Source organism: Calonectris borealis, chromosome 8 (assembly GCF_964195595.1).
Source record: "Calonectris borealis chromosome 8, bCalBor7.hap1.2, whole genome shotgun sequence".
Taxonomy (NCBI): Eukaryota; Metazoa; Chordata; class Aves; order Procellariiformes; family Procellariidae; genus Calonectris; species Calonectris borealis.
Genome location: NC_134319.1, coordinates 2232666 through 2251946, shown reverse-complemented (window position 1 = coordinate 2251946; position 19281 = coordinate 2232666). Strand labels below are relative to the sequence as shown.

The 19281-nt window shown below is 55.5% G+C and overlaps 2 protein-coding genes across 2 annotated transcripts in view; one reads left to right on the top strand and one right to left on the bottom strand.

The window, feature by feature from the left end:
- Window positions 1-19281, bottom strand: part of SLC35D1 (solute carrier family 35 member D1) — a 226959-nt gene that overhangs the window by 72709 nt on the left and 134969 nt on the right. The gene's annotated exons all lie outside the window — the stretch shown is intronic.
- The window catches only part of SGIP1 (SH3GL interacting endocytic adaptor 1), a 54798-nt gene continuing 44805 nt past the window's right edge, over window positions 9289-19281 (top strand). The window contains exon 1 of the mRNA XM_075155572.1: window positions 9289-9554. Within this exon, the coding sequence (XP_075011673.1) occupies window positions 9545-9554 (10 nt within the window). The 5' untranslated portion in view covers window positions 9289-9544. The remainder of the gene's footprint in view (window positions 9555-19281) is intronic.

The following is a 19281-nucleotide window of genomic DNA, read 5'->3' as shown; positions in this document are numbered from 1 at the left end:
TCACGGTAACCTCCGTGCAAAGAGGAGGTGGGTCTCCCAGTCCGGCAGCGGGGACGCCCGCTGGGACCCTCCCAGGCTGGCCGGGAAGGACAGGGCAGGCTGTGGTCCAGCTGACGCGATTTAAGATGCGTTTAGGTGCTCTAGCTCTCCCAAACGTCCCTTCTGGGGTGACGCAAGGAGCTTGTCCCCGAGGGCTCCCCACCCCCAAGGTCTCCCTGTGCCCGAGGGCTCCCGTCCCTGAGGGACACCCGCTCGTGATGTGGGGTTACCCACCCCGCGACTTACTGGTGGGAGCCGGGGGTGAGCTGGGAACAGCTTGTGCTGGCGACGCGGTTACGCACGAGGGGCCGAACACAGACCACAGCTGCGGTCTGGCACCATTTTGGGGGGCTGCAGGGGTGCTGTGAAGGGCTGACCCACAGGGGACAGCAGGACCAGCCTGGGGACATCCTCATCCCCACGGCAAGCTCCTCATTGCAGAGAGAAGATTGCTGCAATTAAAAAAATGTATATATTGCAGGAGAAGTTTCCCTGCAGGAGGGGGTCGCTGCGGGCAGTGGGTCCTGCCGTGGGTCCCACACGGGGTTCCCGGCTCCCCTGGGACCCCCCAGCCCCGCTGCTGGTGGTTGAAGCAGCTTCGGATGGGGCCAAGCAGAGGATTTTGGTGACATGAAATAGTTCTGGGTTATTTCTGCCTTTGCCTTTGCCGCCCTCCCGCCTCGCTGCCTGGCATGGGCCCTGCTCCGGCCGGGCATCACACCATGCTTCGGGGTGCACCCCGCTGTGGTTTGGGGTGCAGCATGACACATGTCGGGGTGCAGCATGCTGCGGTTTGGGGTGCACCATGCGGCGTTTTGGGGCTGGCTGGCCGGAGGAGGGGGTCACCGCCACGCTGCAGACAGATTTCAGTCTGTGACAACGGCAGGGCCAGGGAGCCGTCCCCAGGGAGCGCGGGTCCCCACGCCACGGGGCTCAGCCCGCTGCAGCGCCCGCTGCCAGCCCCATCCTGCCTGCGCAGGGCTGCCTGCACAGCTGCACAGCTCCCATCCTGCCTGCGCAGGGCTGCCTGCACAGCTGCACAGCTCCATCTGCCGAGGCCCCAGACCACTGCACAGCGCAGCGTGCACCACGGGACGCTGCAGCGCTGCGATGCGCACGCGGGGATGTCCGCTGCGGGGGACAGAGCTCGGACATGCAGAGTGGGGACATGCACAGCGGGGACACAGGCAGCAGGAGTTTGTGGAGTCGGGGTCCAGCCATGCACAGCTGGAGACCCAGGCAGCTGGAGCCGTTCATGGTGGGGCCCCAAAAAGCTGGAGACATATCCAGCTGTGGTCCCACATAGTCAGGGCCGTGCACAGCTGGAGCGGTGCACAGCTGGGGCCGTGTACGGCTGGAGGGGTGCATGGCTTGGGGGGGCCTCGCACAGCTGGAGCAGTTCACAGCTGGAGCCCTGCACAGCTGGAGACTGAGCAAAGCTGGTGCTTGAGCACATCTGGAGCTGGACCCCCCACAGATGGATACCCGCACAGCTGGAGCAATGCACAGCTGGAACCCCGCACAGCTGGAACCCTGCACAGCTGGAACCCTGCACAGCTGGAGGCAGTGTCTCCAGGCCTGCTTTGGGGTGCTCACCTTTGGGGATCTCTCTGCCTTTTCAGCCACGCTGCACAGATGTTTCCCAGCACGCCCCCCCGCCCTCTCCCCGCTCCGACGCGCTCCCGCATCGCTCCCTCTCGCTCCATAGCAGCTCACGGTTTCGCATTCGCTGTGTGATGTGCAAGCGCAGGTGGCCTTGCACAAACAGACCTGTCGGACCCATCGCCCAGCCGTGGCCCAGCTTCTCTGTCTCCCACCGTCTGTTCCTCCCATCTAACACGCACCGCCTTCTGCTCCCACACATTTTTTTGTAGAGTTTATATGGGTCTTGCAGAAAAATCTTTTTTTTACAAGGGAGGGATAAATGTTTCTGTCCTGGCAACGTGGGCCACATCGGAGGATGCAATCACACAAAGGGCATTTACGGGTGCTCGACCACACGTGACGTTGCCACCACATCAAAGGTGAGGAGTCACGAGGCTTGAGGTTACACATCGCCGCAGCAACAAGGCCGAGCGTTTGACTTCCATTTGCCTTGAACTAGGCTGGCCATCATCTCTCCGCGAAGCGTGTTCCCACCCAGCCTGCAGCAGATGGCTGGAAACACCCTCGAAGGGTGAAGGAGACGCCAGGAAGGACCATGCCCTTTGCAGGGGTTGGAGAGCATCTTCTCAGGGCTTTGGAGAGCATCTTCTCAGGGCTTTGGAAACCAGCAGGAGCAAACGCTTTCTCTCCTGCCTGCCCAGGGCACCTAAGGGTGCCCTGTAGACCCCGCGCTGGGCTCTTGAGCAGGGTGGGTGCCATACCTAGGCAGCAGCTGGGGCGATCACCCATAGGAGCACCCTGATGCCCGAGCAACGGCCCTCTCCGCAGTAAAATACAGGTAAATCCTTGCAGTAGCCCCAAAGCGCTGCTCTTAGGGGGAGCAGAGGTAGGAGGGTTTCGCGGCGGAACGGTGGTAAGAATATTTTCAGCGTTAAAATAACATTTTTTTTCCATAACCTCACTCTCAGCTGAGCTATTTGGGTTGAAACCTTCCCCCCCAAAAAAAAAACCAGCCCGAGGTGGGCCACTGCCAGAAGCGGCAGCGCGCCTGGGTGGTGCCCGGCTGCGGTGCTGGGGAGGGGGGAGCGGGACGTGCTCCCCAGGGTGCCCCCGCCAGCCGCACCCCCGGCCGAGCTGCACCCACCCGTGCAGCAAGCGGGGCTCCCGCCCGCACCGGGTTTCGCCGGCCCCGTGTGGGTTGTGCTGGTTCGGCCGCCGCGAGGATGCAGCAGAGCCCTGTTGCTCCCAGGGAGCACGAGTTTGCTCCCGCAGGGTCAAGGCGGTTGGGTTTATTTAAAGTCGGTGAGCCGCGGCGCCTGGAGGGAAAAACATGTTTGAAATCTTGTTGGATTTGGACCAGTGCAAAAAATTCCCAGTTTATCTTCCACTGGGGCTTCCCATCGCAGGCAGCGTGGCAGCTGGGGGCAGCGGGCAGCAGGCCGGGCACCAGGGGCACCCAGGCTGTGCCCACCCGCTCCCCCTGGCACCGCGGGGAGAAGCCCCCCCCAAGCCGGCGCCGGGGCAGAAACCAGGCGCTAGGCAGTGCGTCTGTGGCTCGCTTGGTTTGGTTTTGCTGCGGCTCGTGGTCTTGTCCTTTGATATTTTATTCCCCTCGCTAATTGATACTCCAATTAAGCTAACGCCTAAACTACGGGGAAGAGGGGAACAGCGCAGGAGCTCGGAGTCTGCTTTTATTTGTGCTAATGTCTAACGAGGGAACAGCGTCCAAGCGCATGAAGTTTCTTTGAAATACCCACAGCCCACGCTGTTCCTGTAGAGTTTATTTCACATCTGAAAGCTGACGCCCGCTTCGGCCCCCCGTGCTGCTGAGCCTCCCCTTCCACCCTCGGGGTGCAGCGTTCCAAATGAAATGAATGTCTTTTTGGGCGGAATTGGATGAAATGGTATTTTGGGGGCTCCTCTGCATGTGTGTGCCCAGGGGCCAGATCCTGCCTGGCCTTCCCGGAGAGGGGGGGCTCAGCCCCGCTCCCACCTCCCGGCACCCGACGGGGATGCTGGCTGCAACGCGGGGCGCTGGGCGTCGGGAGCTGGGGTGCAGCGCTGACCCCCCCGCCCGGGCGCGGGGGCACATGGGGAAGCCCGTCCCCATCCTGAAAGGACACTGGGGGCCGATGCTCTCAGTGATCAAATCCAAAACGGGCTTAATAATCTTTAGGACCGGGCATGTGGCGTGGAGAGGGGCTGCTGTGCACCCCCCACGCCTGTGGTGCGCACCAGGACTTTTCAGTGCTCCTGAAAACTTTCTTTCTCGCAAGAAAACCCCCCAAACAATTAACAATATCCCCCCTGCCCTCTCTTTTCTGACCGGCTGGGCCGTTTGCCCCTTTCAGGCCCAGAGCCGGTGACCACCTGGGTGCGCGGGGGGCTGCAGAGGCTCCGGGAGCGGGGGTTCGGCTCAGACCCCCCGTCCCCACCGCGTGCGGGGGGACGGCAGGGCCGGAGCATCCCGGGGCACCTCAGCTGCGCCTCGTCCCCGGCGGGGTGTGGTGCTGGGGCAGGTGATTAGCCTGATCAGCCCCTGATTAGCAGGGGTATGGGTGAGGGCCAGGAGGAGCTCCTGGTGCAGGGGAGGTTGCTGAGAGGAAGAGGAGGCGGGGGCAGAGGAAGGTGGGTTTTGGTGCGGTGCATGCAGAAGGTGTCCTTCCCAGCTGGTGGAGGGGGGTTTCGGTCGCGGCTCCACCGGCCGTGCGGGTAAATGGGCATTTTTGAACGCGGTGCCTCTCTGCAGCGGGATTTGCAGCGATACGGAGCAGGAATCCCAGCCGCGCTGGGCGTGCGTGGGACTCCCATCGTGCCTTTACGCCCCAGGGCGTAGCCTAATTACCTCTGCTTACATGATAGCTATTAAATAAGGCAGAGTTGGCTCTGGCAGCGTTAAATCGCTCCTTGAGCGTGCATGTTGTGCCTCGGCTCCGCCAACACCTCCGTGCCGCAGGGGCACCCGGCTGCCGCTCGGCGGAGGGGCCCTGCTCGGCAAAATGTGAGTTTTTGGGGGCACCCAGTGGGGCTGCCGGCTCCGGCACGTGGGTGCCTGCCACCCTGCCCCGCGTCCCGCTCGTGCCTGGTGATGGAGGCAGTCGGTCCCACCAGACACCGTGTTTGGGTTTCAGGGGAACCACTGCCCGTTTCCGACCCTGTTGTGCCGCGGTGGTGATGAGGGGGGTCGCTCGCATCGAGGAGGGTTTGGGGTCCTGTGGGATGCTGCCGTGCTGGTTCTCAGCCTGGGCTGGGTGCTTTGGGGGGGGTGCTTGGCAGGGTGCAGAGCGTTTCGCAGGGTGCTACTCGAGGGCCGGCTGCGGTTGCGTGCCGGTGGGGACAGGCGTTGGAGGAAGACGAGGGGCAGCACGTGGAGAAGCGTGGGCAGGAGGGGGGCTGGCAAGGCTGGGGGGGAGCCGGCGTGCGCTTGTGCCATGCTCCGCTCCTGTTGCATCTCCAGCGAGCCTCCTCTGTGCCAAAGCCTTGCTGTTCTCCATGTCCAGAGGAGAGCCAAGTGCATTGAGTCTCTCTTTAAACGCCCGATAAGCAAGTTTTCCCCAGCGCGGCTGGGAAAGCGGGCACCCCCGCCTCTCCGAGCGCGCACCCCAAGGGCTATGGCACGGCGGGCGAGGGCTCGCTCCCGCGGCTCTCCTCGGAGCGGCTCACTGAGATGGAAAGGGCCCGGCAGCTCTTTGTGCATGGGAAAACCCGGGATGAATAGAGCAAAAAAACTAATAGAGCAGAAGGTAACAGGCTTTATTGTGGAGCGAGGAGCAGCTGCGTCCCGAAAGGGGCCCCGCGCCCGGGGATGTGCGGGGCTGCGGGCGGGCGCTGCTCCTCTCCGCCTTCCAGCCCTGGCCAGGGCAGGGCAGCCCGGGTCCCCGGTGCTCCCACCCGGGGTGGTGGCAACAAGGTCCCCGTGATGGGCAGAAGGGACGAGCCGGGGGCTGGCAGGGCTCGTTCCCGTGCGCTCCTGGGGCTGGTCCGGCCCTGCTCCCGCCGGGGCACTGTGGGTGCATGTGCAACACTCTGGCTGTGCAAAACACGATGCAGGGTGGTCGAGCCCGGTAGCATCTGGGCACACAGCTTTTTTAGGCTCAGCTTGACAGGCAGCGGCGTTTCAAGAAGGTTTTGTGAGCCCTTTTGGTGCTCAGGACCCGGCTGATGGGCTGATCTGCCTCCGCACCCTCCTGAGCTCGCTGGCGACTCGGGCGAGATGCTCCTGGCGGGGCCCTGCGTCCCCCAGCCTCCTTCCCTGGTAGGAAGAAGCCTTTTGAGCAAGGAATCTTGTAAATGCGTCACTTTATCAGAGCCCAAATGGCAGCCCGTGCAAGGGTTTGGGTTTGTCTTTAGCTGTCCTACAGCAAAGCACAAACGTTCGCGGTGAGACTCCTGCGTCCCAGGATTTGATCCTCCAGCAAACGCACACCGACCTCCAGCGCCCTGCACGGAAAAAACGAATTTTATAGGGGAAGAGGCAAATGGTTGCGCTTTGTTGGAAAGTCTATTTTGCAGGTGATGGGGGAGAAATCCCCAGCGCTGCGTGGTGATGGGAGGTGCCGGCAGTGAGGCTGCCGGGGGTCTGGCCTCGTCCACCCGGAACACTTAAACGGATGAGCTTATTTTTAGTAAAGGTTTAATTATGGTTTAGCGAAAGGGTTGTGGAGCCACGTACGCGGAGATGTAAACAATCCACCGGCTGCCCGTTACCGCCGTTAATGCTGGGGGATTTGCCAGGGCCGGATCCTGCGCAGGGATGAGGCTGGCGGATTGGAGCTTTATTTAGCAAATCCCCATCTGCGCTGCGCCCCGCGCTCCTCGCCCACCCCGGGGCCACCGTGTCCCCGGCCGGCCAGGGGACGAGCCGGGCTCCTCCGCTCCCGCGGCGCCTGTCACATGTACCTAAAGCATGACTCTGCTCGGATATGAGTAATGCACTCCGGTGACTCATTTTCTGCCTTCTTTTTTTTTTTTTTTTTTTTATTTTTTTAAGGCCGTTGACTTCGTCTGTTGATGTTTCCTTGCAGCCTCCCAACGCGTATCCTTCAGGAGCCACCTGAGATTTCCAGCACTTTTGCTGAGAAATGTCCATGTGTCATATAGTGCGGTTGGAAATCGTTTGGAAATCCCTAAATACCAATTTTACCTTGGAATGAGAGGGGCTCACCGGCACGCTGCCCTCCCCGGCGGGACGGGTGTGCTCCAGCGGAGACCCAGCTCTCCCCATGCCTCCCGGCTTTGGGAAGAGCCCGTGCAGGGAGCCGGTTCATGGTTTCATTAGCGCGGCATTAATTTTGCCCTCAGGAAGATGTGTTTTAGTTTTTCCACTCGACAAGAATTATTTCGTAAGGTCGAGACATCCCGCAGAGCCGACCAAGGCTGGAGCTGTGCTGCGGTCAGCAATAACCCATGGGTTTCCCCCCTGTGCTAGGGCAGTATGAGCTGGGGCAATGGAGAGGCTGCCGTAACTCGGCACCGAAATGGAGGAATTTGGTGAAGGGAACTTATTTACCCGTTGCCCAGCTCAGGAGGGGGGTTGCAGGGGAAGCGGCAGCTCTTCCTGCTTGTTTAAGGAATATAAACCCTGCCGGGAGCATCACGAGAGCCGTGGGTCTGTCCCGGCTGGAAGCAGAGCCGCTGGGCTGCAGGATGTTGCAGCTGTGCAACAGCTGGATGAATTTCAGAAGATAACTGTTATTTTGGTGTGTCCGGGAGGGGTTTGGACACAGCGGGTGCGTGCCTGTCACCTGGGTGTCCTGCCACGTGTGGCAGCCCGGTTCCTTGGGATGCTTTGGGGCTGGTCTGGGGGGGCAGGGGGGCCATGCTCAGCGGGCTGCGCTTGCCCCGGGATTACAAACGCACCTCCCGAAGTGCCGGGCACCCTTCCCTGCAACGCCGCTGCCCTCACCAAAAGTGCAGGCGGCTGAGGCAGGTGGCAGGAGCTCCTTGCGGGGATTAAACAAACCATCTGTTAAATAATCCCGTCCCTCCGCCCGGGCGTTTCTCGCCGGCTGGGATGGGTGAGGGCTGCGGCCGGGGATGCTTTGGGGCTGTGGGTGCTCGGTGCTGGAGCTGATGACGTGATGTTGAAGCTCATTTACCCACTGGTTTAACCAAACCCTCGGAGGTGCTTGCCTTTTGGATTTTTTTTTAATGGGAAAAAAATGGATTTTTTTTTTTAATGGGAAAAATGGTGCAGGTATTGCTCACCCTGCCTGTGAACAGGGCGACGTCCTGAGAAAAGTGTGTGGCTGACTGGGACGGGTTGGAAAGATGGTGATGCAGGGTGAGAGGTAGAAGTTGGGTTTCCACCACAGATACAAGGTCACGCTGAAAAGCCGCATTTGCGCGTGCTGAAACGGGCTGGCCGTGCTGAAGCCCTGCCGTGGTGCCCGGCGGGGGGGAGGCGGCTCCTCCGCACACGCAGGTTGGTGCCGATGGTCATAACCTCCGTCTTTGCTGGGCGCTGAGCTGCGGTGGGGACACCCCCTCATGTGTCCCTGGCCTGGGTGCCCTCGGCCCCTGGGATCCCCGCCATCCCTCGCAGCGGTGGGTGCTGTTTTGGATGAGCGGCTCCTGTTCTCGCAGCCGTGCATGGGGACTACTTCAGTGCAAGCCTAAGGGGTTTTAAAGCATCTTCCCTGCCAGCAAAAAAATAATATAACTGAACTTTTGGAGCTGGTTAAAGCCAGTTTTGTCAGAACCAGTTTTGTATCTTGCGTATTTACTGGGGTAATCCTAGCAGTGTCCCGTGTAACTCCCACGCTGGCATTGCCTGTCACCTCCGGCCGAGCTCCCCCCGCCCTGCAGCAGCTCTGAGCAATGGCTTTCGAGCCGGCGGGGTCGCACGCCCCGGCGAGGCTCTGTGCCGGGGGGCTGGATGCCGCGGCGGGCAGAGAGAAATGGGGGGACGTGGCAGTTTGCGGGGACGGGCTCGTGGCATCCGCCTCGGGTGGCATCTCCTCGGGCAGCGGTGGCCCGGCTGTGACGGGAGATGGGGGGTCCCCGGGCGGGGGGTGCCCCGGGCAGAGGCGGGGGGTCAGCTCTCGCAGCCCCCCCCCGCTCCCTCCCCAGCCCCTTTTGTTCCCCGCTCCGGCGATGCTTCGGCTGCTCTTCACGTGAAATTAATTCCCAGGCGCTCTCGGAAGGCAGTCGGGGAGAAATTTCTCCCGCATCAGCCTTTCGGGGCTAATTGCTGGCGACGTGACGTCAGCCCGATGGATTTCTCTCTTGAATGGCTGCGGGAGAGGCGAGGAGGGCCCGGCGCCCGCGGATGGGCGCCCGAGCTCCCGGCCCTTCTGCTCGCCGGGCGCGCCGAAGCTCGCACCCGCTGCTACCCGAGCGAGCTCCGCTGCCTCATCCAGGCTGCATTTATTTTGGGTTCCCCCCCCCCCCGTTCCCAGCCGGTCTCTCCGCACGCTCCTAATCTGACAGCGCCCGGTAATTAATCTGGCTCCCCAGCCGCTGCAATAGGATTAGAGGGAGGGGAAGTGCGTCACGAGGTACGAAGAGGGGTTCTGCTTTTGGTGAAAGTGGGGGGGGGGGGAAATATGGGAAATAGGTTGGTGTGTTCCCGGGAGGGGGTTGTGTCGGGAGCGAGCGCGCATGTGACGAGGTGCGGGGCGGGAGGGACCGGCTGCGCCGGAGCCGAGCCCGGCTCGTCCTCCCTTTCTCTCAGCATCCTCCGGTGATCCTGGAGGTGATACAGGCACAGCAGCATCCATGGCCTGCCCTTAGCCTAGCACCTTATTTTTTTTCCTCTCCTTGTTATTCTGGCAGCTAAGCGAGCTGGGGATCGGAGGCGTTTGATTGAAGGGCTGACGTTAAGCATCTGGTAACTGGGATTGTATTCTCCTGTATTTTTTCAGGCTCCTTGGAAATTGAGGAATGCAATTCTGCCACCATGATGGAAGGTAGGTGATGATCCGAGCATGTCTTTCGGGATCGCTAGAGTTTTAAAAGCAATGGTGGAGGAAGGAGGATGCACTGAACCTGTGTGTGTGAATCCTTTTCCTTTTTTAAAAAAATAAAACAGTAATAATAATAAAAATAAAATCCTCCCCTCCCCCTAATCCCAACCAAGCCGAAGCACCCTGCCCACTGCCGGCGAGCTGGCGGATGGTGATATAATATCAAGCCCATCAGATTATTTGCAATTCCATCCCCAGCCCCGTGTAGGCAGTTCGGGGTGTGCACACGCCCGGTTAACCGGCAGAGCCGCCGGCTCCTCCGGCTGGCGAGGCGGCAGCCCGGGCAGGGAGAGGGAGCCCGGGCCGGCGTGGGTCGGTCGGCATCAAGGTCCTTTAAGCATTATTTTATCCTCTGCTTGGAAACCCACTTTCTCAGCCTGACGTGATGCAAAGAGGATGAATTTCAGTGTTATCTGTACGCGCGGAGCGGGGGCTGTGAAGCCTGTCGCTGGGAGATGGGGGTCTGTGGTTTTACGGTGCAGCTCTGTGGATGAGCATCTTTCCAGTGGGAAACGAGGATATTTGAGCTGAAGGTAATTTTTGCCATGTAGTGTCACTGGTTTGAGGGTGAGGAGGGGAGGGTGTTGGATTGAGGCTTACTGGAATAAAAAAGGAAACGAGAAGGAAATATGGGCTCCAGGCGTAAGATACTTCAGGGAGCGTTGTGAGGCTGTGCGTCTGATGGTGTGTGGGAAAAGCCCCTGGGCATTTCTTAAAGAAATTTTAACCTATGTCATTTGTCTCAACCATATGTAAAGCTCCTTAAAGCTCCTTTTTTTTTTTTTTAATGCCTTCTGGAGTAATATGCCGGGAAAGGAAGACTTTTTAATTTTTTTTTTTTTTTTTAACCAGAATAGACACTTTTGGGCCAACAAGATAAATTTTTTTTTTTTTCTAATGGCCCTTTGGCCGAGGCAGAAGGACTCCCCTCGGCCAGGGCTGTGCTGAGCCGCATCCAGCGCCGGACTCGCGGCGCTGCCGGCATGCTAACCAGGCAGCTGCCCGGCCTTCCCCGGGATGACAGGCAGAAATTGGGCTGCCCGTCGGTGTGTCCCTGCAAATCTCGGTCTGTTACCCCGACCAAATCAACCGAGAAAGGCGTCGGGCTCCACGTATCCGAGACTTCTTGTATTGACTTAAAATATTTGCCGAACCTTGGAAATTCAGGTGCTGCAATGGCCATGTGTGAACACATCGGAATTGCTGCTTGCTCTTTTTTGATTCCTGGGTGTCAGGGAAGGAGTGGCGGTGTCCTTTGATGTGAGGAAATGCCTTCAATGTCTTCTCTAATGTCGATGATAAAGCCACAGCCAAAAGAGATTTTAATTTTAGGCCATGACCATGCTGACACACTGGGAACCAGGCACGCAGCCTGTGCAAGAACAGGTAATTGTAGAGAGGATGTCATTAGCAACGCGGTTTCTCTCAACAGTGCCTACATTTGTGGAGGAATTAATGCAGATACATTGAAGTTGGCCTGCTCTAATTCTTGGTTTGTTATTTAACTGGTTTGGTGGCTGGCGGGGGGGAAGGCGGTTGGGTTTTTTGTTTGTTTGGGGTTTTTTTTGTTTTTTTTTTCTTGAGGATTTTTGCCTTGCTTATGAAATACCCACGGTGTGCCGCTGCGCGGGAGCCTCGGCCGCCGTGGCCCAGGCCAGGGGCTGGCCGGGTGTCCTGCCCCGCACCGGGGAGGTCGGCCAGGGCTGGGGCAGCCGGCTCGTCGGGTTCCCGCGGAGGCGGAATCGCCTTTCGTGAAATAGTCTCGCATTAAAAAAAGAAAAAAGAGCCGTAAGAAGTTTCCCCATTATTTGTGACTTATTAAACTGCTTAACATGCTGTTCCCCAACTAGCTAATGCATACGGGAACCTAGAACAGAAGTGAGGAAATAGCATTAAAAGAAATAATTAGTGCCTTTTGATGAATTTTTAAACAGTTGGAAACTGGCTCTATTTGTGGAAGAGTGAAACTTTTGTGACCAATACCCTACTGAAACACTGACACCTTGCAGAGATGCTTTATTTTAATGTAAGAACGCTTTCGAATGGCTTAGCTTAATTTGATCTGAAACTTTTAAACCCACACAAAATACCTGTAGTTCCCTGCAGTAAACATGTTAAAGGGTTTTTGTTATTATTATAATGATTTAAATCACTAGTCTCGCCAAAATGTTGGACACTGTGCTGGAAGCTGAGGGTGGAGCCGGGCTGTGCCGGTGCCCATGGGCAGCCCCAGCACCTGCGGGGTGCAGAGCACGGGGTCGCACAGCATCGCCCACGGCCGGCAGGATGGACCCGGCTCGGTTGATGTTTTTAGATCCTTTTCTTTGGGAAGAAGAGAATTTGGCTCCTTGGGAATGATGCAGGTTGTGCGATTTGTACTAGTTTGTTCTGAACCCAATATGGAATATTTTCTCATTCTCCCGGTAGATGGGGAGAAAAGGTGCGTGTCTTTCACTGGGTGCTTAAAAATCACAATGATATCTAAAAGAACTGAGTGCAGACACTGCCTCAAGAAACCAGCCCTCGCTGGAAGGAGAACTGCCCACGTGCCTCGCGGTGTCTCGACCACCAGCAGTGGATGTCCTCCACCTCCGCAGCTCGGCGGGCGCGGCGTGCAGGAGTTGCCGTCGTTCAGCAGGCTCAGGGTGCTGGGGATGGTTTTGCTGTGCTTGGCCTCGCTCACACAGGTGGAAAGTAGGTGTTGGGGATGGGGACTAAAATCCCCCAACTTTGAATTGACAAAAATATCCTGCAGCAAAACTGTATTGCATGTCAGCACTAGATCTGGGACCGAAACTGCTGCTGGAAAGGTCCCGCCGGGTGCTGGAAAGGTCTCTGCATGCATGGCTGTAGATATGAGAGGTATTTAGATGTTCCCTTTGATTGTCAAATAACTCACCGGTACTCAGAAATGCACTGGGCATGTCATTAAGGTAAACATCCGTGCACAAGAACAAGTTTATCTCCTTTTTTTTTATCCATCTGTTGCATCTCCAATGTACTGAAGGTATTTTATACAGCTTAATTAAGTTTTGAAATCACTGCTGCAACATGTCAGTCAAGCCAGAAGCTCTGCGATGTTCAGACAGCCATGTGGCTGATGGGAGCAGCCGTGGTTACAGTAGAGAAGGTCATTTCTTCTTCTGCGGGAGATGGTTCCTGCATTTTTCCAGAGCCCAGAACCAGACGTTTGCTACAGAGAAGCTTTCCCAGAGTGGAAATTTCTCTGTAACCCTCTTCTCCAGACTTTTTTGCACCTGTTTTGGGGGAGTTTGGTCACTCTGGGAACTGCCATGGATGACTGGTCACATCCAAAATGGCAAGAACTTTCTTGCATCATCTTTTAGCAATGGTTGTCTCCAGGCCTGATGTCTTCATCGTGCGGAACAGGTAGTACTGGGACCAGAGGCACCTAATGGCACATAAACCCCCCTTTTTCTTGATTAGGCAAGTAAATTGGCTTTATTATATTTCAGGTGGTCTCGTTTCAGTAAATGGGATATTTAAATGCGTTTAGCATTGGCCGTGTGACTTGGCAAGGAAATGACCTGGTAGAAACATTTGGTTTTCCTTTGAGAAAGCCAATAGCAGGTTTGAGGCAATTAATGTAAACTCAGGCGTGGATGGCAAAACCATCCCAGACAATGGATGAGGACCACAACACCAGATTAGGACCTGTATTTTCCAGCACGTTGTTTGAGCAGTAACCCACGACCGAGCTCGGGCTTGCAAAGAGGCTCAAGGCTTCGGCTTGCAGGAGCATCTCCAGCCGTATCCTGAGATGCAAGGGGGACTTCTTCAGACCTGCTGGAACTGCTGCCTAACCGACAGACCCGACACTGGTGGGGAAAGTATTTTTTTCGTGAATGCAAGAGAAGATTATGTTTGACCCTTGCGTTGTGCGCTGCATGGCACAGGACGACGCTGTCCCTGAGCCAGCGGTTCGGCTCCCCTCATAGCCCAGGGTGGGCACAGGGCTGGGGACATCTCACCACTTCTCAAATTCAAAGACATGCATAAAGCCTTTTTAGGGTGTGTTTTGAGGGCTGATCCTGCCCGCAGGCGCTGCCTGCACAGGACGACTGAGGTCTTGAGCTACCGAGGATGGCGCACGTGAAAATGGGTGTTTGGGAAGTGAAGTGTTTGCAACAGAAACGGCAAGAAGCTCTTTAGCTCTTGGTTTTGTGGGTTCAAAAGCAGGGGATGTGGTTAGTATGTCCAGCCCAGAGCCACTCTGGGGACTCTGACAGGCTCCCACGTTGCATCGTGGTGCTTCCAGCGACGTCTCGTGCACTCCAGGTTGGAGCTGGGCTGGCAAAAGTGGACCCGAAGAGCATCCCCGACAATTTTGCATGAATTTGTTCAGAGGTCCCGAGGCCAGGCAGCTGAACAGGTTGCAGTAGAAACCTCTAGTCTGTGGGGGAGGAAATAAACCCCCCCTTTTTGCAGGCATCCAAAGCCTTCCTGCTGAGCTGGTGTGGAGCTCTAGTCCACTGGCAGCATGTTTCTCCATGCTAAAGGAGGGAAAGGATAAATGGCTCTAGCCCAAAACCAACAACCACCAAGTCAAAGGCCCCACCCAAACTCTGGGAATTTGGGAAATGCTCTGGATTGGGGCTGGCGGTACCTGCCAGTTAAAACCCATCCGGTGCCAACATGGTGGCGTTGAGGATTTAAACCAATATACGAGCGAAGCAGCAAAACCTCGCACCTGAAATGATCGATGGGATGTAGCGGCTGAAGCAAAACCCAAACAGGGTTGGTTTTTTTGGGGTAGAAAGGATAGAAACTATGGCAAAACTCAACAACTGCATGTGACACAGGTCTGCAAAATGCCTTCTTGGAGTGAGCCCCAGTTTAAAGCGTGCCCTTGGGCATCTCAAACTGGTGCCCAAATGCAGCCATTGGACTTTCTCTGCCAAGGCAGAAACTTTCTGCATTCATTCATTGGCTTTATTCAAATTTTAAAGACACTTTAGAAAAAAATTACAGGTTAAATCAGGTGTTTATTCTTCCTGAACCTCCATCACAGGGTCTGAAGCAGTTAAAGGTGGAAAAACATGGTTGTATGTGGAAATACCCTTCCCTCAATGCTGGTGTTGAGGCTGCGAAGCTATAGGTGGTATAAGATGTGATGTTCCCAGCACTTGTGCTGGGGATCCCCACCCGCCGCCGGGATCCGAGAGGGGAAGAGTGGAAAGGAGGGGAAGGCAGAGCTCCTCCCCAAACCAGCCACCTCAAACTATTTTCATGCCCCAAACTTGCTCTACTTTCACCAAAAATCCATCTGTCTTTGGAAGGTCGATGGGGGTGCGACGCTGGCTGCCTCCCCGCCTGGGCGGCGAGCGAAGCTCACACGCGGTAGCGTTCCTATTTTCTGTGCCGGCCCAATATAGCCATTTTTTGTTAACTTTAAGACAGTATATTTGAGTTTCTACAGGTTCAGTAGGAAGAAGGCAAACACCTGGCTGACGGGCGGTTTGTTAGCGGAGCGGGTTGTGCCCGTGCAATGCAGCAGTACGAAGTGTAGCCCTCTTTGCCTTGGCAGCTGTTGAATAGCCTCGGCTATTTGTGTTTAATAGAAGTTCAGTTGCAGGCTGATGTTTCTGGGGGCTTTTGAAGGTTTTTTACTTTATCTGTGTGAATGAAAGAGGAGTAAGGCTTGCACTGGTTACAGCTACTGGTTTTTTGCACTTACAGCCTTGCAGAAGGATTTATTTTAATTTTCAGTTTAGTTTTAGGGGGTTTTTAATTTTGTAGATGGTCACCAGGCAGCTGCTGGTGCCTTCCTGGGAGCCAGAGGCATGGATTTCGGGAGCAGGCACAGAGCCCTGTCCTACAAATCCCCATCTCCTCCCCCCCACACCAGTGGGCTCCGCTGCCGAAGTGATACCTTATCCCTATTTACACTGGATTAGTGCTGGCAAGGATAATATTGTTTGAAAGCAGTGAGGTACCAGGGCTGGAAAACCATACTTTGCAGCCTGTATTATCTGGGAGCTGTGCCTTACCCATCCCAGCCTCGGAAAAGCACCCCTGACTTTGGCACATCTTTCTTTGCATTTAAATTATAACTTTTTTGTGTTTTTGTTTGGTTGTTTGTTTTTTTACTTTAGGAGAGTTATTGAGGAAAACAAAAAAACCTCTTAAAATTCTCCACCTACGTGTTGCAGGGAATTTAAAACAACTTGAGATTAATGTCATCACGTGTAGGAGGTGTGGAGATCACCTTGCAGGGAGGTCTGGGGCAGGTCGAGCCGCGGCGACGCTGCGGCAGGTTTCGCAGCCTGCCCTCGTCACCCGGCTGCAGCTGCCGGTTCGGGTGCCCGGAGGGTTTCATCCAGCCCCACAAACGTATTGGTTTTGTAAAAATCATCTTCCCCAAGTATTTTGCTGTCAGCAAATAAATTAATAAACGTAACATTGCTGAAAACAGTCCTGTAGCCGCCTCGTTACTGGTGGGGTCTGCTCAGAGCTGGTGGCATTGGTAAATATGCTTGATGATGGGCTCATCTGGGGCACTTTTAGGTCCTTCTTAGGGTGCCCTTCCAAACGTCAAAGGAGGACTTAATTTTTAATACGGTTTATTGGAGCTTTGCAGGGGTTTGGCCCGGTTTTGGCATTAGTGCAAGATGATGCAAAAGAAGCCTGTGTAAGTTGTTAATAATAAGGTCATTTATGCTGTATAAGTTATTAATAATAAGGTCGTTTATACTTCATGTTTACCTGGCTCCTTTCACCCGGGGACCTCCAGCTCCTTCACGCCGCACGGTTCCTCTGCGGGGAGACAGACGGGTGGAAGAAGCTCCATCAGCTTTGCCAAACGCTGCCTGGACAGAAGCCTTTTTTCGGGTCAGGTCTCCTGCTCTCAGCTGTAGTTACGCTCTTGCCACGGTTAATCACTGCTTTGAAATCAAGGTATTGGTTTGACAGCAGACCATGGGAGGAACGGGATGGTTAGAGGAACTGGAAACAAGTGTCTCGTCATGCTTTATTTTGGGTGTAAATCTTCATCATATGCAAATGTGAATATTGCAAATTTTGGGGGGGATGACCAAATTAAGAGCAAGTGATGCTTTTCCCTGGCAGCTCGCCCGGAGTCGTACCTTGTCCCCAAGGAAGTGGCTCCCGTGTCATGCAGGTGACAAACCCACCCCACCAGCCCGGGTGTCCTCTCCTCCACCTGGGAAATCGGGCGTGGGAGTCCCTGGAGGCTCACACGGATGTCAGCAGCAGCGGGGTGGCCTTGATTGATAAGTCACGGGGTGGATGGAGGCTGTTTCTTAGTGTCACACCTAGGCAAGGATTTTAATAAGACCTTATGTTCTGCATAAACACTATGACTGCAAAATTAGTGTCTTTTTCATAGAAGATTGTCAAAGTAGTTGCTGGGAGTCTGTGGTGCGCATGGAGGCAATGGGTTTTAAGGAGATGCCTTTTAAAACAGGGCTGTGAGATGGGACCTGCTGTTGGCCGTGGCTCCAGCCGAGGAGCAGATGTAATGGCAAAGCCTTGCAAAGAAAAGGAGAGGTTTGCAGTATGATTCTTTTTTCTTTTTTTTTTTTTGGGCGAGGGGGAGAAAATACCGGCATGGGGGATATAACCTGCGTGGGTGTCCCCTGGACGCGCTGTCTGCAGGGAGCTGCCCCACCAGCGAGCCCAACGCCCTCCCGCAGCTGCTTGGTGCTAGGGGAGGCATGTGGGAGCACCGTCATCTCCCGTTCCCAACAGACCCAAACCCCCTCAAAATAGAAATCTGAGCGTCATTTGGGAGGGAGGGCCTGTCCTGGACAACTTCTTAAATAGCACAGCAACCTTTAGAAATGCATCTGGTGTTTTTGTGCATGTGCCAGTCGTGAATGAAAGCCACAACTGTATCCAGATTTAATTTACTGACAATATTGGTGGAGACGTTTTGTGTCCCGCATCCCCCGGTTGCCACACACCTGGGGTCTCTGAAAGTTGATATTAAAAATCTAATCTCTGGGGAAAGCAGGCAGTGAGCAATTCCTGCAACTGCTTTACTGAGGTTGGTGAATAACCTACGAGCAACAATTTGCCTCCTTCTGATGTTAAATAGTCCTTAAATGCTCAGCGCCATTGCAGAAGAAAAATGAATTGATGCGCTGTGTGTTGTGGTGCATCCTGCTGATGCTGCCCTTTATTTTAAGGACAGCCTGCAGCTGCTGGCCTGGTCCCCAGGCTGCATGGGAGGAGGGCTGGGCGCGGGTCCGCTGAGCATCCCTGTAATGAGATGGAAACGTTTGGGCTCCTTGCTGCGCCCCGCCGCAGGGATGCTGATTTTTGCACTGGGTCTTGCCACGGGGAGAGCCCAGACCTATATTTATATGGAATTTATATGGAATATAAATATATTTCCATGGCTCAGGGTGTGTTCCCGTGTGCTGGGGCTGCAGTTAAGGGCTGGGATCTCACCCTGTGCTGCAGGCACAGGTTATCTGTGCCTGCAAAGCAAAGGGGCCCGTCTAATGCCCAGGCACAGGTTTAATCTCGGGTGTATTTAAATAAGCCGGTGCACGCTCCCTCGCCGTGATGAGCGCATGCCAAGCAGGGATTTCAGCTCAAGGGCTGTGCCATTTCCCAGCCCTTTGAATTCCCATCTCCGACTGCTGCGATGAGTATTTGGGTGGTTTGCAAAGGGAGAAAGGTGCAGACTAAAGGGAAAGGGAAAGACATGAAGGTCCTGGGAGCCCAAACCCCTCCGGGTACGCAGGGATGGATGCTGGCTGCGCTGGGCAGGAGCAGAGCCCGGCATGGGGGCTGCTGCTCTGGGACACGTGTGTCGGCAGCCACAAACCTAGAGATGGCCACTTGGCCCCAGGGCTTTCTCTAAGTTCTTCTTCGCATCTAGTAGCTGGAATAAGATATATAGTTTTAGAAAGGTGTTGAATCTTAATTCAAAAACTCCTTAGGCAGGGTTCACCGCAACCTGTTCAGAGACTTAATTGCCCTCATGGTTGAAAATGTGACTGTATGTCTGAATCAGCCACGGGATCTTGTATTACCTCTGTCCATTGGAGCGTAGATCCCCTCATCACCACGTTTCCATTCCCGGGGTGGGTGCTTGGACGCCAATGCAGCTGTTCCCGACGTGGTTTTGGTGCTGTGCTGAATGGACGAAGCTCCTGCAGGTGCCCATCTCCTCCTTCTCCAGCCTTTCAGCTGCCCTGACTGCTCTCCCATCAGCCGTGTGCCAGCTCTGGGGTCGCTCCAGAAGCGCTGGGTGCTGGGTCGGGGGCAGCAGCTGAGCAGGACCGAGCCCAGGTGTGATGCCACCTCTCTGCTCCTCTTTGGCATGTCCCCGCTTAATGGGTGGGCTTGTTTTTAGTACAAAGCCTTTTATCTCCTTGACGATAACCAAGAGGACCATCACTGGACCCCCCCAGTGAAAGGTGGTGTGTGCCGCATCTCAAAACTGCATTATTTACAAGGCTCAACAGCTTGGGACCCTCAGCCAGAGTAGCCCCTTCTACTGTAGGAGAAAATGATCCCAGAGCAGTGACTTGCGATGTTTTATTTTATTCAGACTTATTTGTGATCTTGTTTCAGGCTCTCAAACGCTGTTAGTCCTTCAATGTCTTCCAACTGAAATATCTAATAAGGAGCAAACTTCCCAGCATTTATTTTTATTTAAAAGAAAAAAACAAAA